At 43.5% G+C, this 17950-nt stretch overlaps 1 protein-coding gene across 1 annotated transcript in view; it reads right to left on the minus strand.

Moving 5' to 3' along the window:
- The window catches only part of LOC100705635 (uncharacterized), a 172581-nt gene extending 155383 nt beyond the window's left edge, over window positions 1-17198 (minus strand). The window contains exon 1 of the mRNA XM_025904205.1: window positions 16343-17198. Within this exon, the coding sequence (XP_025759990.1) occupies window positions 16343-16379 (37 nt within the window). The 5' untranslated portion in view covers window positions 16380-17198. The remainder of the gene's footprint in view (window positions 1-16342) is intronic.
- Between the last annotated feature and the right edge of the window lie 752 nt (window positions 17199-17950).

The raw sequence follows: 17950 nt of genomic DNA on the forward strand, positions 1-17950 counted from the left end.
GAAGCGATGGAGTGGCGCCTCCTTCAGGCAGAGAAACAGCTCATGGAGAGAAATAATTATTAGAGCAAAAACAAGAGTGGAGCTGCAAATAAGGCCGAGAGGAACGCTGCAGAAAACTGTTCATGTGTGAATTCATCACTTCATAGATTTATTTGAGCACTAAAATCAGAGCTGCTTCTATTTCTAATATGACAGCTGTACATTAGAGCTGGAACACTTTAAATGTGAGCCATAAAAACATGAGACTCTACAAGTGCATTCAGCTCTGACACTGTCACAGCATGAAGGAGACGTGGAAATCACTTTGTTACACAAATCAAAGTCAAATCAATTCTAATGATGGAATATTGTGTGATCAATAGACTGATCAGTTTCTAATCTGTCATCTATCAGCTGGAAATCCAGCAGTGTCAAACAGACTTGGCAGCAGATTAGGACCAAACACAAACACATTGTGTTACAGCACTGACCTCTGACCTTTGACCTGTATCTACAGCACTGACCTCTGACTTTCAGCTTCACTTGTCTCTTCAGCAGGATGTTTCCCTCCCTGCTGTAGACGGTGCAGGTGTAGGTCCAGTTGTCCCAGTCTGTGGGGTATTTCAGGGTCAGACTGAGGTCTCCAGTTTTCAGCAGGTCTTCATTCATCTTTGTTCGGTCTCTGAAAACCTGGTGCTGTTCTTCAGGCTGGTCAGAGCCGTTCTCATACACGTGGACCTTTGCATTGTTATCCTTCCACTCCACTTTAGCGTCTTCAGGCAGGTGAAGTGTGGTGTTTAAGGGCAGCTGGACAGACTCCACCCCTGAATCCACCTCCACCTGGGGGACTGAGAGGACAACAAAGCACAACATGAGCTTGGATGGAGACATTTGTGTTGACTCTAACAGGCTGAATGCTGCTGCTTCACTGGGAGCTCACTGTTAGATAGAAAGTGGTCAGTGTGAAGAGGAGACGCAGCAGAAAATGAAGACTGACAGGAAGAAAGCAGTGAACAGACTGTTGGAGCTGCTGTTAGTGGGACAGGACTTTATTCAGTCTCTGAGGGCCAGATTTGACTTGATGAAGCAGAGAAACACAGTCTGAGTGTTTCTGTCACACTCACTTCATCACACAGCTCAGTTTGACAACATTTGGAAGTTTGACACTTGGTCCCTCCGGTCCCTCTTCATCATCCTGCATACTTCTTGATTGAGCAGCCGGTAACGCACAAGGTCTACTAGTTCTCCTTTCTTGCGCTCTGCTACCAGATCGAGACATTTGTCGGATATCCATAACTGGGTGTGGTGCCGGGTTGGGGGACAGAGTAGGCGGGCACTTTCAAGGATGGCCTTGGCAATTTTTTTGCTCTTCTTTATCCACATTGTCTGAATCAGCCAGCAGCGCAAAACAATTCAACAAGGCGTGTTGGAATTAGGGCTGGGCCATATCATACCATTCACGGTAATACCGGTATAATGTTAGGCAATGATAAGGAAATGAAATATTGCGATAGAATATGGGTAAAATGTGCATGCACAGTGCCTTTGCTTTCATACGCACATGGTGGAAAAAGCATGGCGACGGAGAATGAGAAGGGAGAAAGCGGATCATTGAATGAAACAGATGAACCAGAGTTGGTTTGTAAAAATGCTGCAACTTCAGTGGTGTGGAACTGGTTTAGCTTTCGTCCGTCAGATACACACCAAAGCAAAATGTTTGGTAGAGCATGCTAGCAGGCCGTCGTTATTACTGATTTTTGGAAAATACGGCACACTTAAAATCAATCATTTGATTTTTCTGAAAATCGACAGTGCCCTTATAATCCCGTGTGCCTTACGTATGAATTCTGGTTGTGTTTACTGACCTCGAAACGATTTATGTGGTACACGGCACTTGAAAATCTGTCAAATATTTTAGTACAACTTTGCTAAGCTACGAAGCCGCACCGCTTGATGGATTGTCGGAGCATTATGGCTATGATAGTCAGGAGCCTGGCGGAGTGATACGTACTGTGCTTCAACATAATATTACCGTATTGTGTTGTGTATAACCTCTTTAAGTTTTGTGGATATTATACATGGTTATGCTGAGAATATGTCGGCCAGTTTCCACTGGAACTGCCTTTTGGTTAAACTGTCAGCGAGGAATTTGCATTTTGCACTGTTAAATTTTTATATAACTTTTAATGGACATAAAAAACAGCTACTTTTTAAGTGAAAATACACTGATGGGGTTTTTTGCACTAAGAATGTTGTGGAGTTGTTAAGTATTTTATCTTGTGTCAATTATATTGTCAGTTATATCGTTATCGCAAATTTTCAAATGTATATCGTGATAAATATCTTTGGTCATATCACCCTGCTCTAGTTGGAATTCTTGGCGACGTCCATCATCTCTGAGCTGTTTCCAGTTCAGCCAGGGCAACTTGGATGGCATCCGCTTCATGTGCTTGAATTTCAATCGTAGTTGAGCACGAACAAGGTAGTGATCGGAGCCACAGCCCCTCATTGCACAGACATCTTGAAGGGATGATCAGATTCGGGCATTTATTAGCACATAGTCTTGCATTGCCAAATCCTTTCTACTAGGATTTCTCCAGCTGAGCTGGTGTTTAATCGGGTGCTGGAAGATGGTATTCCCGATGACCATTTTGTTGGTCACAGCAAAGGACAAAAGATGAAGTCCGTTGTAGTTAATCTCTCCATGGCGGGAATGCCCCAAGGTAGCCTCCCAGCCAAGTCGTTCAGATCCAGTGTGGGCACACAGATCACCAGCAATAATGATGAGGTCAGTCTTTGGAGTTGTGTCCAAGATGAGCCAAAGACTGTTATAGAAGTTGTCCTTGGCCGCATCCAAGCTGGTCTCTGTTGACGCATAGGCAGAGGTGTTGTACATCGTGATTGTTCCTTTGATGGTAAGGTTGGCAAGGGGTTCTGAAATGGGTTGGAAAGCGAGGACACTGGTTGAAGCCATCGGTTGATTAACGCTTTTCTACCCCAGAATAATAGAGTGTCATCGGTTCATTGGAGGAAGAGGGCTTGATGCTGGTAGTACCTGATCCCATTAGACGAAGTTCAGACAAAGCTGCAATTTGGATGTTGCAGCGCTAGCTCTCTTCCACGATGATCTCTTTCTGGCCAACGTGATGTCCCGTGCGGACATTCCATACACCGATGTTGATCGCCACTTTCAGTGAAATTCGAATATTACCTTGGGCAGTAGTCCACTTCTCACCAGCATCCTGAGTCCCTCATGTAGTATCTTGAACGTGCGACGTTGATCGATTTGGATCTATACAGTTTCATGCCCCATTTCCCCAGAAAGCTGGTTCTGGTCGCTTCGGCAGGGCGACCACCCTCCTCCTTTTGCAGCCGGGGTTGGGACCATCCTTGGCGGAGTTGACACTTTGATGCAGCCATGAATCTGACTGATTTCTTTCCATTTTCAAAGGTTGATGCATCAGTTAAAGTCCTTAAAAAGCTCAGAAATAAAGAGAAAGGTTGGTTAAAGCAAAGAGAGGCACTGGCAGCATTTAAGACACTAAACAAGAGAAACAGATCAGAGAACATCAGACTGAATAAGTGGAATAAAGTGAAACAGAGAACTAACGCTCCCTAAGAATGGAGCTGTCAGAGGAAGGGAGCAGCAAACTGAAAGTCTCTGTTAGCTGCAGAGCTCTGAAACTTCACACAGCTTTGGATGATAACATGGAGAAAGGATGTGGAGATTTTCACAGCTCTGCTAGAAATCATCTTCTAGTTATTGGGACTCAGATATGACTGATTATAGACGAGGACCAAAGAAGGTTTTTACTGAGATTTGAACTGAGCTAGCTTAGTCTGTGTTTTAGCCACATGCTAAACAAACACATGTTCAGAAACTAGAAGATGTTACCTTTCAGATGAAGTCTCACACATGAACTTTGCTCCTACAGTTCATCTACTGAAGCTTTTACATTTGGCTGGAAATCAAATAAAAACCAAAACAGCCACAAACATCAGACATGCTAACACTGTAACATTATTGGATGGAGCCCACTGAGACTGAACCACCATCATGAGTCTGACCTCTGACCTTTGACCTGTATCTACAGCACTGACCTCTGACTTTCAGCTTCACTTGTTTCTTCAGCAGGATGTTTCCCTCCCTGCTGTAGACGGTGCAGGTGTAGGTGTCAGTGTGCCAGTCTGTGGGGTATTTCAGGGTCAGACTGAGGTCTCCAGTTTTCAGCAGGTCTTCATTCATCTTCGTTCGGTCTCTGTAAACCTGGTGCTGTTCTTCAGGCTGGTCAGAGCCGTTCTCATACACGTGGACCTTCCTGTCATGTTTGTCCTTCCACTCCACTTTAGCGTCTTCAGGCAGGTGAAGTGTGGTGTTGAAGGGCAGCTGGACAGACTCCACCCCTGAATCCACCTCCACCTGGGGGACTGAGAGGACAACAAAGCACAACATGAGCTTGGATGGAGACATTTGTGTTGCCTCTAACAGGCTGAATGCTGCTGCTTCACTGGGAGCTCACTGTTAGATAGAAAGTGGTCAGTGTGAAGAGGAGACGCAGCAGAAAGATGAAGACTGACAGGAAGAAAGCAGTGAACAGACTGTTGGAGCTGCTGTTAGTGGGACAGGACTTTATTCAGTCTCTGAGGACCAGATTTGACTTGATGAAGCAGAGAAACACAGTCTGTTTCTGTCACACTCACTTCATCACACAGCTCAGTTTGACAACATCTGGAAGAATTTGATAGAAGCCTTCCTTTAGTAAAAGCACCAATAAAACACCATGAAAACACCTCACTACACACAAAACTGCAGTACTGGCAAATTGGACATAAAGTATGAAAAGTCAAAGTACTTATTGTGCAGAAAAATGTTCCCATCAGTGTCTATGGATCAATATTACTGCTGCACATGTTTAAGGCTGAGCTCATTTCAAATCCTTTCTATTGTGTTGAATCTGCAGTAATGCATCATATTCTATAAAATCATATGTTTGTAGTGGCTGTCCTGTGAGGACCACGTATCTCTAAATAAACAGCTGTTAATGAGCTCACAAACACAGGCCTACAGCTGGATTTGAAAAAGTCCATTCAATAGAAAATCAACAATCACAGCTGGATTCAAAGGCTTGAGCTCTGTGTGACATGGTTACCTGTCAGTATCTACAGGGGGATTCAAATATGAAGGAAACATGAAGGTGGTGCATTAGAAAAACTGCTGCTTTCAAGTGCAGAGCAACAAACTATTTGAACTGATCCAACTTTATTAACACAGACAAAGATTTGTGGATCAGCTGCTGTTTGCTGCTATAGATATAATCCAGCTGATGTGGGAGAACTACATGTGACACTTTGATGCAGCCTGAATCTGTATCTACAGCACTGACCTCTGACTTTTAGCTCCACTTGCTTCGTCATCAGGATGTTTCCCTCCCTGATGTAGATGGTGCAGTTGTAGGTGGAGTTGTCTCCATCTGTGGGGTATTTCAGGGTCAGACTGAGGTCTCCAGGTTCCAGTAAGTTTCTCTTCATCTTTGTTCGGTTCTTGTATTTATTGTCCTGTTCTTCAAGCTGGTCAGAGCCGTTCTCATACACGTGGACCTTCCTTTTGTTTTTGTCGTTCCACTCCACTTTAGCATCTTTAGGCAGGCAAACTGTGGCTTTGCAGGGCAGCAAGATGGAGTCCACCCCTGAATCCACCCCCACCTGGTAAACTGAGAGGACAACAAAGCACAACATGAGCTGTAGTGAAGGTTACTAATGTTCTCCTTATGACCTGTTACAGAGGACTTATTTCTGTGCTTGTCCTGTTAGACCTCAGTGTAGACCTCAACATTTTACTACAAACACTAGAACACACCAGAGTTATTAAAGGAAATTTACTACAATGCTTTGAATCATATCTGATAGATTCCAGTTTGTTCATGTAAATGAGGAGTTTTCTTCAAAAAGAAGAATTAGGCATGGATTTTCACTGATTTTTGTATTGGGTCCATTTCTGCTGACATTATACTTGTAATAGTACTAGAAAACAAACAAACAAAAAAAACGGAAAAGATACTTGGTTTACAACAATGTAATGTAAAGTTATTAGAAATTATTCATGTTTCTGTTCACTTGTATTGGTTGTTTTCACATCTGCTGGCTTCTCTTGGAAAGAGATTTTATTCTTAGTACGACTTTTACAGGGATAAATAAAGTACACATGCAGCCTCTGTGTCAGATCAATGCAGTGAAGCACACACACTGTTTAGTAAAGTCATGTTGTGGAGCTGTTTCACTGATCAATGACTGAGTCTGAAGGAGGTTTTCTGACTTCTGGAACAAACCTGGAAGTTTCTCTTCAGCTCTCTGTATCAGCTGTTTGTAACTCTCAACTCTTTCAGCTTCTGGAACAACTTTGTGTGAGCCGCAGTCAAGGAGCCACCAGAGGACACCTGTTGACCATCGGCATTATGGGTAGTGTAGTAGGAGACACTCACCTGACATGAAATAGTGCCGGAAATAATATAAAAGACCTCCAGAAACCACAAGAAGAACCAGAAGAACCAGGAGAGCTTTGGCCCAGGATGGAAAACGTTCTGTGGACCAATATTAAAAATAATGTCATGATTTTTGAACTCTGATGTGCTGTTGTAACACTGACCCTTGATCTTTATCTACATGTCTGACCTTTGACCTGCAGCACTACTTTCTGTCTCAAGATGTCTTTGTCCCTGTAGATGGTGCAGATGTATCCTCCACTGTCTCTCTCTGTGGGGTATTTCAGGGTCAGACTGAGGTCTCCAGTTCTCAGCAGGTCTTTGTTCATCTTTCCGCGGCCGCAGTAAAGGTTGTCCAGCTGTTTCGGGTGATCACTATTGTTTGAATGCACTTGGGCCACCATCAGTTCAGGGTCAGAGTGAGTCCACTCCACTGTGGTGTCCTCAGGCAGGTCAGATGTTGTTTTGCAGGGCAGGATGACAGACTCTGACCCTTCCTCCACCTTTACCTCCACCTGCTCACCTGAGAGGACAGTAAAGCAAAAAATTACAATTGCATCTGGAAAGTATTCACTTGTTCCACATTTTGCTATTCCAACATTCATTCTCACCTCAAATTTCTACACATACAATACCTGGGATTCCCATGGTTCATTTACCTCACAATGACAGGGTTTACATTGCTTTACATTATTGCAAATATACTAAAAATAAAAAATTAGAATAACATGTATTCGCAAACTTTGTTGAACTTTGGCAGCAATTAAAGCCTTTCATCTTTCTCGGTATGATGCTGCAAGCTTGGCACCTATTTTTATGCAGTTTCTTTTTTCTTCTTTGCAGACCCTCTCAAGCACCATCAGGCTGAATGAGGAGTGTCAGTGCAAAGGCATTTTCTGATCTCTCCAGAGATGTTTGATTGGGTTCTTGCCTAGACTCTGGCTGGACCACTGAAGAACAAAGACCACAAAGTGGTCCCAAAGCACTCCTTTGTTATCTGTCTCTATGTTTAGGATCATTTTCCTGTTGGAAGATAAATCTTCACCCAGTCCAAGATCCAGAGCACTGGAGGAGGTTGTTATTAACAAGGCCTCTATACATTGGTGCATTTAGGAAATGTTCTAGTTCCGTCCACTGAGAAATACCCCACAGCATGATGCTGCCACCACCATGTTTCACTATAGGGAGAGTTTTGACCAGGTGACCAGTGGTGCCTGGTGTTCTTCATACATGACACTTTGCATTCAGGCCAAAGAGTTCAATATTGGTTTCATCAGACCAGAGAATTTTCTTTCTGATCTGAGAGTCCTTCAGGGGCTTTTTGGCAAACTCCAGGTAGCCTGTCATGTACCTTTGACCAAGGAGCAGCTTCAGTCTGGCTGCTCTACCATACAGCCCTGATTGCGGGTGGTGCTGCAGTAATGGCTGTCCTACTGGAAGGTTCTCCTCTCTCCATTGAGCAACACTGGAGCTATGTTAGAGTGACCATAAGGTTTTTGGTCATCTCCCTGACTAATGTCTGCAGACAATTCCTTTGACTTCAAGGCTTGATTTGTGTTCTGACATTGTAACAACCCTTTTGGGTTATAGCACCACTAGGGGGGGGTTGCCCTACTATTGTAGTAGTTGTGGGAGTCTCCTAGTGGGTGTGTGTTGTTAGCGGCATCCATTTTCATGCTGCTCATGTTCTTTCTCTCTAAGAAACCTTACCGTTGTAACGGCCTGGCGCCTGCGACTACCGATCCCCGCACATGTATGTACGGACAGAGTGGAGCCGTGGAGACCTGGCTTGTATGGTGTATTGTTGCTGACACCAAATAAAGGTCTGTTATTGGATTTAACCGACTGGCTTCGGGTATTTCAGCTAACCTCCACACCACATGCCTGCTGGACCGGCTAGCCGCTCCCGCCTCGCCAGACTGCTGTTACAAAGTGGCGCCCGAACATTGTTCTCTGGATCTTCATCGTCATCCGGACCGACAGACGGTGGGCTCGGATATTTTTCCCGTGTTTTTCAACGATCGACACTTCGGCTGAGGTGGCGTGTTTTTTTTTTTCTCTTCGTTTGGCCGGGCCGATAGGACGCCGTGTAGGAGCCGACTCCCCGCGATTTCAACGATATTTGCAGGCACGGAAGAGCACCGACTCATCGCTTGACACGCTCGCCTGCCGAGGGAGAGGGCTCCGTGAGTAACTGTACGGTCCGTCGGACCACCAACGCAGCGCTATTGGACCGTTACGACATCGGCGGCGCTAAAGCTAAGGCTAACGCTACAGTGACCTTGACTCAGTGTTCATTTAGAGGGACGTGTTGTCTTGTGTGAAACATTGAAGCATCAGAGTGTGCAGGGACGCTCTCTGTCTGACTGATATTAACGCTTAGGTACTGTGTGTGAACGCTCTTTCACTTCGCTATAACTTTTGTGAGAGAGAGTTGTTTCCACACTTAAAATGGCGTCCCGCGCAGACACGGGGAGTGAGGAAGATGGCTGTGACACGGATGCTGAGGCGCCTGGCCTGACGAAGTACATCTTCCCTCACTCTACGCCTCTTGACCTCAACCTTGAAGTGGGAAACTTGGAAGGAGAGGTCGGGAAGCCACGAATTTGCTTACAGGATTCACTGGAGCTACAAAGGAGCCTGATGGAGCGTTTGGATCATGGAGCTAGGGGAGAGCCGGGAGAGTGGCCATCTTCCCAACAAACCCCGCCGGTGCCCCGTAATGACCGCTGGTTGGACGGGTACCAGGTGGACTAACCGTTATCATACGGACAAACTTGAGGTTGACTGAGGGTTAGTTTCATGCAAGATGTATGTAATGTAATTATTCTGTTCATTAGGGATGATTACTTGTTCTGTTCCACTGAACCCTCATCATCGCGGCCCGTGGGAGGCTTTTGGTTTGCTTTTCTATCGTACTGATTCAAGCGACGGGATGTGTTGTATTTTTGACTGTTTTTCCCTTGTCTAGGACCATCTCCAGAGGATGACTAGCCAGTAACACTGCATGTTCTGTATTGTTTGCTTCAATCACTCATTTTGTTTATTGACTGTACCGAGGCTGGAAGGGTGTATAACACTTCCTCCATAGCCTGCTTACTACCTAAAGTAGCTTTGTAGAGTGAAAAGGGGTAGCGGGAGGAGGGTCACCTGGGGTCCGGCTGAGGACAGCCTTCTAATAGCTTCAAAGACTAATTTTGTTTATTGATTGTATTGTCTGTATCAATGCTGTAAGGCCAGGGTGTATAACACTTCCTCCATAGCCTGCTTACTACCTAAAGTAGCTTTGTAGAGTGAAAAGGGGTAGCGGGAGGAGGGTCACCTGAGGTCCGGCTGAGGACAGCCTTCTGATTGCCGGCGAGCACTAATTTTATTTATTGATTGTATTGACTGTACCGGTGCTGTATAACAATTCCTCCACAGCCTGCTTACTACCTTAAGTAGCTATGTATAGTGAAAGGGGGTAGCGGGAGGAGGGTTGCCTGGGTCCGGCTGAGGACAGCCTTCTAATTGCCGGGGGGGGTGATGTAACAACCCTTTTGGGTTATAGCACCACTAGGGGGGGTTGCCCTACTATTGTAGTAGTTGTGGGAGTCTCCTAGTGGGTGTGTGTTGTTAGCGGCATCCATTTTCATGCTGCTCATGTTCTTTCTCTCTAAGAAACCTTACCGTTGTAACGGCCTGGCGCCTGCGACTACCGATCCCCGCACATGTATGTACGGACAGAGTGGAGCCGTGGAGACCTGGCTTGTATGGTGTATTGTTGCTGACACCAAATAAAGGTCTGTTATTGGATTTAACCGACTGGCTTCGGGTATTTCAGCTAACCTCCACACCACATGCCTGCTGGACCGGCTAGCCGCTCCCGCCTCGCCAGACTGCTGTTACAACATGTACTGTCAGTGTTGGGGAGTAACGGAATACATGTACCGCCATTACGTATTTAGAATACAAAATATGAGTAACTGTATTCCGTTACAGTTACCGTTTAAAAAGGTGGTATTCAGAATACAGTTACTTTGTTGAAATAAATGGATTACACGGCGGTACTTTCCTGTTTCATATTGTGGCGGGTCAGGATTGTTTGGGTTTGTTTGACAGCTATGTTCTGTTGTTCCAGGCGGCAGCGTTACGGTTGCCATGGTTACAGGGTGACGCGCGCTCTCTCTGCGTGTTTCCTGGGTGAGAGAGCGCTTTTTTGTTGTTGTTGTTGTGCTAAGCTAAAAGGCAGAATGCTACGGGCATGGCCCTAAAGAATGTAGCATCATGGGCAGTGTAGTCCGTGCTGCAGGGAGAATGGACTACCATACACGTTATGTGTCTGTGAGCAAGAGGAGGGAGAAAAAGGATAGTGGAAAAGTCCGAGCTGTCACGGAGCAAGAACGGGAGCTGGAAGCATGTAAATATAATAATAACCACTGCAGCCAAGAAGAGTGCCTGACGAGCCCATTTGTAAGTAAGCTATTAAGACTCAACTGTACACTGTGTTCGTGTTTTCCTCCGGAAAAAATAAGTTCCGTTGGAGCAGCCTTTCAACGCCTCTCTCTGTCTCTGGCAAGCAAAGTTGACCCAGACAACAAAGTAAAGCTATTTTTCGGCTACCAGCCCGACACGGAACCCACCGTATTAGCCCGAGGTCCCTTTACTACGGTTCGGAGCCGCCGACCTTCAGTAACAGTAATAAATCACAGCAATAGTACATTCACGTAGTTGTAAACAGCATGATAATATATTAAGTAATCCAAAGTATTCAGAATACGTTACTCTCATTGAGTAACGTAACGGAATACGTTACAGAATACATTTTGGGGCATGTATTCAGTATTCTGTAGTGGAATACATTTTAAAAGTAACCTTCCCAACACTGTGTACTGTCAACTATGGGACCTTATGCAGACAGGTGTGTGCCTTTCAAAATCACTTCTAATCAACTGACTCTACCACAGGTGGACTCCAATCAAGAAACATCTGACATATTATCAGAGGGAACAAGATTCAACGGAGCTAATATTTTAGTGTCCCACAAAAGGCTCATTTGGTCTCGCAGAGGCGTCATTTGGTGGTAGGATTCGAAGTGCATTCCTGAGACACCAACTGAGGCCTCCCAGATCGATCGATCGATCGCTGACTGTCTTGTTTTCTTCATGAGGAATAAGTCTCTAAACTAGCGGGGCCTGTGGAAACACAGACTCAACAAGCAGTCACACTGATTTTAATCATAGAATTGATCTGATCTGACATCTGAGCATCTGTGTTACTGACCTCTGACTCTGCTGCCAGTAAAAATAAATATCAACAGTCGAGTCATTAAAATCTCTATTCTGCATGAAAAATATCAGGAAAGCTCGTGAGCCAAAACTGTGCCAAGTGCTCACAGTACTACTGTTAGTAATCAAACATAAGTAACAGTCATGTTGTGTTATTGTCTGTCCCTATTAGGCCTGTGAGCTGCTGGTTCTCCTGCACATGTAAGAATTTCTGGATCAAATCGTCCAGATTTAGTAGATACACCAATAAGATTCTATTTTCTTCTTTGGTGTATCAGAGTGGTTGCTTCTAGAAAACGTTACCACTATTTTATCAGTTTTTTCAGAACTAGAAAGATCTTTTCTGTCACTCTTTAGTTTGACCTCTGACCTTTATAATCACAGGTGTTGGGTTTCTTACCTTTGACATGCAGCTGTATGTCTGTCACTTTCAGTTCCTTTCTTTCATTTCCAATGGAGCAGGTGTAGATGCTGCTATCAGTCTTTGTTGGTTTTCTCAGAGTGAGGCTGAAGTCTAAAGTGTCCAGAGCATCCAGCCTCATTGATGTGCGCCCTCTGTAATGCTGGTTTTGCCCTTTCAGATCATCTTTTGCTTCTCGTTGTAGGTGGACAGATTTGGGGTTGAGATCATTGCGAGTCCACAGCACTGTGGGGTTTTCAGGAATAAAACCTGAGTACTTGCAAGTCAACAGGACAGATATTTCCCCCTCATACACCTCTACCACTGTGGAGATGGCGTGCTGGGAAACTGGAAGGAGACACAAGCACACACAGGAAAAACACTTGTTATGTATATGCAGTGGATTTTTTCATTGGGTCCATATAAAGTGGTTTCAGAAAGTTGTGGAATATGTAACGTCAATCTCAGCCATGTTTTAAGAAAAGTATTGAAACATGGATTTTTCTTATCCAACAAGCACTAACCATACTTGCCAACCTTGAGACCTCTCCTTAGGGAGACATTCAAAAGGGGGGGATATGAAAATATGCTAAAAGTTTATTTTGCGACCCAAAAAGAGTAATAAGAATAGTATTAAAGCTAAGTAGCTGACTCCATTTTTGGAAACTGCCGGAAAAATCGGGAGTGTTGGCATGTTGGCATGGCGCTAACTGAAAGGACATCAAAGATGTTAAAGAAAACTGATGGATGTCTGAACAACACTCAGGTGAAAGGAGGAAACCATCTCTTATTTATATCTACATTTTGTTGAAAAATGAACATGAATGTTAGAACACATAAAAGTATTACCAAGGACAATGTGACACACAACTGGCAACACCCAAATTTCATCCATATCATTGGAGAGGTTTATTTTCAGTGATGGGAATAATGGTGTTCTAAATAATGCTGTTACTTTTTTCAGTAACGGGTTGTAGATCATTGGTTAAATGATCACCAAGCAATATTTGTTTGTGCAGATCTGCCATAACTGTGGGGGACTAGTTCAACCTGAATAGTATGGTGGGGGGGGGAGTTTTGTTCTTCCGGTACGGCCAGTGTGTTTTGTCATGTGCCGCAGTACACATTTAAAGTTTAATAGCGGACTAACATCGAGAGTGCTACAGGGTAATCTAATTAATTGCTATTCCTATCGTTACAACGCCGTTACAGTTACTAATAAGAAAATGCGGTCCGTTACTATTTTTCAACAAACAGACGCTTGAGGCTGTCTTCCGCTTACCGCACCTTATATCAGTTGCACAAAAGTAGCTGTCTACGTAAGTAATCTGGACGCTACAGCTTTAAGCAGCTGCGTGCGCTCCCGCGGACAGTAATCTTTTTCTGCCTGATGATCACTTTTTGGCACTACACCTGGAGCTAAGGGGGCAAAACAATCGCATGAGTGCTGCTGTTTGACTGAGGAAAAATAAAGGAGTCGTGGTAAGTCAATCACATGACCACTTAAAGACAAAGCAACAAGGTGATATATACCAGTTTATAAATTGTGTTGATAGGCCACGTAAACCAGAGTCATGATAAACAATATATATTTTTTCCTCAATAATTTTGTCACGTTTACTGTCTAAGGACAGCGCTAGCAAGCACTCTCTGCTTATGAGCAGAAAAAACAAAAACAAAATCAAAAAAACAGGAAGTTTTAGGAGTGACGGAGAGAGAGAGAGAGAGAGAAAGACAGCAGAAAAAGAGAGAGCGCGAGTTTTGAGATGTGAGATTTGTGATGTTTAGCGTGTTTGCAGTGTGTAGTTAATGTGTTGTCTTGTGTAGTTAGTGTGTAGTGTTGTGGATAGTTTTGTGTTGTGTGTCAGAACAATGAGGCGACTGCTGTCTCCAGGTAGAAACAGGAGTGATACACCTGCTGCTGTCAGACCTGCAGGTATCAGGCTGTGATGTTCTCCTTTATAGTGGACAGAAATTATTTTTTTGGCACAAATAATTTGTGTGGCATCTTATTGAAGAACAGCTGATTGTTCTGTAAATAGTTTGAAATGGTTATTTAAAAAATCAAGGTAAGAGGTAAATGGATTGTTGTTTGTTGTTTGCAAAACTTGTGCATAGGATTTTAAAATTGACAATTTATATTTGCATTTATGATTCATTTCTGAACTGATTCATTAAACATGTTTGTGGTTGATACAGTAAAAAATTATATAACTTCTACTCGGATTTTCTGTTTTTTGTCTGATTTTAGATCAATTGTGTTAATACAGTGTTGTAAAGGCTCACCTTTCAGCACATTCACTTCACCAGATGCACCTTGTTTCTTTTCTTACCTTTGATTGGGTGTGGTGCTTGCCCTTAATTGCACTTACCTGTCACTCATTATATAAGGACTGCACTCACATACAGCCAGTGTTGGGAAGGTTACTTTTAAAATGTATTCCACTACAGAATACTGAATACATGCCCCAAAATGTATTCTGTAACGTATTCTGTTACGTTACTCAATGAGAGTAACGTATTCTGAATACTTTGGAATACTTAATATATTATCATGCTGTTTACAACTACATGAATGTCCTATTGCTGTGATTTATTACTGTTACTGAAGGTACGTAGTACGAAACGTAGTAAAGGGACCTCTGGCTAATACGTCGGGTTCCGTGTCGGGCTGGTAGCCGAAAACTAGCTTTACTTTGTTGTCTGGGTCAACTTTGCTTGCGGGAGACAGAGAGAGGCGTTGAAAGGCTGCTCCAACGGAACTTATTTTTTCCGGAGGAAAACACGAACACAGTGTACAGTTGAGTCTTAATAGCTTACTTACAAATGGGTTCCTCAGGCACTCTTCTTGGCTGCTGTGGTTATTATTATATTTACATGCTTCCAGCTCCCGTTTTTGCTCCGTGACAGCTCGGACTTTTCCTTTCTCTCCCTCCCTCGCTCACAGACACATAACGCGTATGGTAGTCCATTCTCCCTGCAGCACGGACTACACTGCCCATCAGGCTACATGCTTTAGAGCTATGCCTGTAGCATTCTGCCTTTTAGCTTAGCACAACAACAACAACAAAAAAGCGCTCTCTCACCCAGGAAACACGCAGAGAGAGCGCGCGTCACCCTGTAACCATGGCAACCGTAACGCTGCCGCCTGGAACAACAGAACGTAGCCGTCAAACAAACCCAAACAGTCCTGACCCGCGACAATATGAAACAGGAAAGTACCGCCGTGTATTCCATTTATTTCAACAAAGTAACTATTCTGAATACCACCTTTTTAAACGGTAACTGTAACGGAATACAGTTACTCATATTTTGTATTCTGAATACGTAACGGCGGTACATGTATTCCGTTACTCCCCAACACTGCATACAGCTCACCGTTTCTTCACTCCCACATGGGGCGGCAGCCGAGGTGAGTTTCTGTTTGAGTCTCCTGAGTTCATGTATTCTTTTGGAGTTACTTAAATCATACTTTATTTTCCTTTCAGAGATAGCAGTCCATGTGTGTCTTTCCTTTACCCATTATTCAATAAAACGACAAAACCTGCAAGTGATTGCTGACTGTTCATTCTCATCCTGACTGGATGAGCCCATGATGGTAAAAATCTCCAACCTCCTCTGAACCTTCCTCCAAAACAACAGTATGTCAAAATGAAAAAATACTGTAAATTCAGACATGTGAGGTTGTGCTGAAAAGAACGATACCAAACAAGGCAAAGTAAATACTTTTTAAAGGTGAAATGTGGAGGGAAAATCAAAGTTAAAAATGGCCAACTATACTCTGGACACCAGAGGGTTAAACGTTTTCTTAAAGTAATGCAATAGTTACTTTTCAAGTAATTAATTACTTTTAGAATCGTGTAACTCAGTTACTAACCATAATTAATTACTTTTTCAAAGTAACTTGCCCAACCCTATTTATTTTCTTATTTTTTTTTGCCATTTTCATTAATCTTGTCAAACGTCACTACACTCTGGCAGGTTTGTGGTTCTATCCGTAAGAAACAGACGTCTGGAACACACAGATAGTTCATCTTAAACAGATATGAACTCAACTGTAACCCTGTGAGCGCCCTGCATGAAGTCCCAGAGGGAGTTATAAGGAATAAAGTCAAGTACAGTCAGTTTACATCCAGTAAACTCATGTTACAGACTTTATGTTGTCTAAAAGCACAAACAGCTGTGTTGTTGTGTTTGCATTCAAAGAGCGCTCTTACCGAGTACGAGGAGCAGGAGTGGCAGCAACATCTTCATCTCTGGTTAAAGTCCTGATAACAAATACACACAGCTGCTGATGCACTAAAAGTTTGGTGTTCTTAAGATACACACAAGTAGTTCATTACCAGGCCTCTGGAGAACTTGAACACATGTTGAGAAGGTAATTTAACCATTTAAATCAGCTGTGATGGACCAAGGACGCATCTAAAACCGGCATTCGTGGACTGGGATTGGTGACTCCTGCTTTGTAGAGTTAAGCACAGTCACTACATGACAGAACACAAGGTTAATCGCTCTTACACAGTACACGTGTGAGATATTAGAATGCTTTTTTTATTTTAGCACTGTGTTAGTATTGTCTTTGAGTTCAGTCTGTGGATTTCCTGTTTTACTTTGAAGGTCTTGTCTTATGTTAGTGTATTCTGCTTTGCTTTGTCTTGTCTAGCCTAATAAGTTCTAGCTGTGTGCCCACCTGTTCCTGGTTTCCTCATCTGCCTGCCAGTGTATTTTAGTCCCTGTCAGTCAGTACTTCTTGTGTCATTAGCGTCAGTTCTCACAGTTCTTAGGTCCGTACAAAGACAGACTTGACAAAAAGGCAAAAAAAAGTTTGAGGAAAAAAGTCAGAGTGAAAGAGTCAGACCCATACGAGCATACAGAGTGGAGTAAGGACGTTAGCATGTTGCCCAACTTTCATCATGCACATATTTATTATTATATGGTCCTAAGTGTGAGTGCATACACTCACAAAATGTTTAGTAACTTCAGATCCCAGCAACAAGCCCAGCTCCAGTTTACTTTGGTGTATCTGTTTTCTGAAACGGACTACTTCATTTCGTTAAAATGTTTTCTTTGTCTCCTGTACAGGCCAACGCTGTCATGAACCGGCTGTGTGGAGGCAGATGAGGACCCAAACGCAAAACTCACAGAAACAGAAGATGAACTCAAAAACGCTGCTTTATTGCAGGTCTTACAAAGTAACAGAACTAAACTGGGTAAACTAAACTGAGGACCGCGGGAACACAGAGAGACACACAGGTTCGGGGAGGAGACATTGACGACGCGACACTGAACAGAGAAAGACATGCACATAAATACACAGAGGGTTAACGAGGGAAGTGGGAGCACACGGGGAACACAGCTGACACAGATAATCATAACGAGACATGGCAGGGGTAAACAACACTGACGCATGCTGACGAGGGACTGTCAAAGTAAAACAGGAAGTACGCAGAGGTGCAGACAGGAGGAGAGAGAGGACGGGGAGAACACAGGCATAGCAGGCTGGGGAAACATGGAATAAAACACAAGGAGGGGACACGGGGGTTCACAGATACAGAGGGGCACACAGAGGGTAACCAAATAAGGAACATTTTAACTGAACGACCCAGGAACTAATGCCTAAATAAAGAGAAAAATACAAAATGCACAAAAACTAAGAATACTGGGCCAACATGGCCCAGGACCATGACAAACGCAATCTAGTTGTCTTTTGTAGTATTACACCACATTTTCAGATCCAATAGAAATAAAATGAGTGTTTCGTAATTCATTAAATTTATTGTCTTTATTTATAACTGGCATTATTGTTTCATTCTATCATAGAATCT

This window comes from Oreochromis niloticus, linkage group LG3 (assembly GCF_001858045.2).
Source record: "Oreochromis niloticus isolate F11D_XX linkage group LG3, O_niloticus_UMD_NMBU, whole genome shotgun sequence".
Lineage (NCBI taxonomy): Eukaryota > Metazoa > Chordata > Actinopteri > Cichliformes > Cichlidae > Oreochromis > Oreochromis niloticus.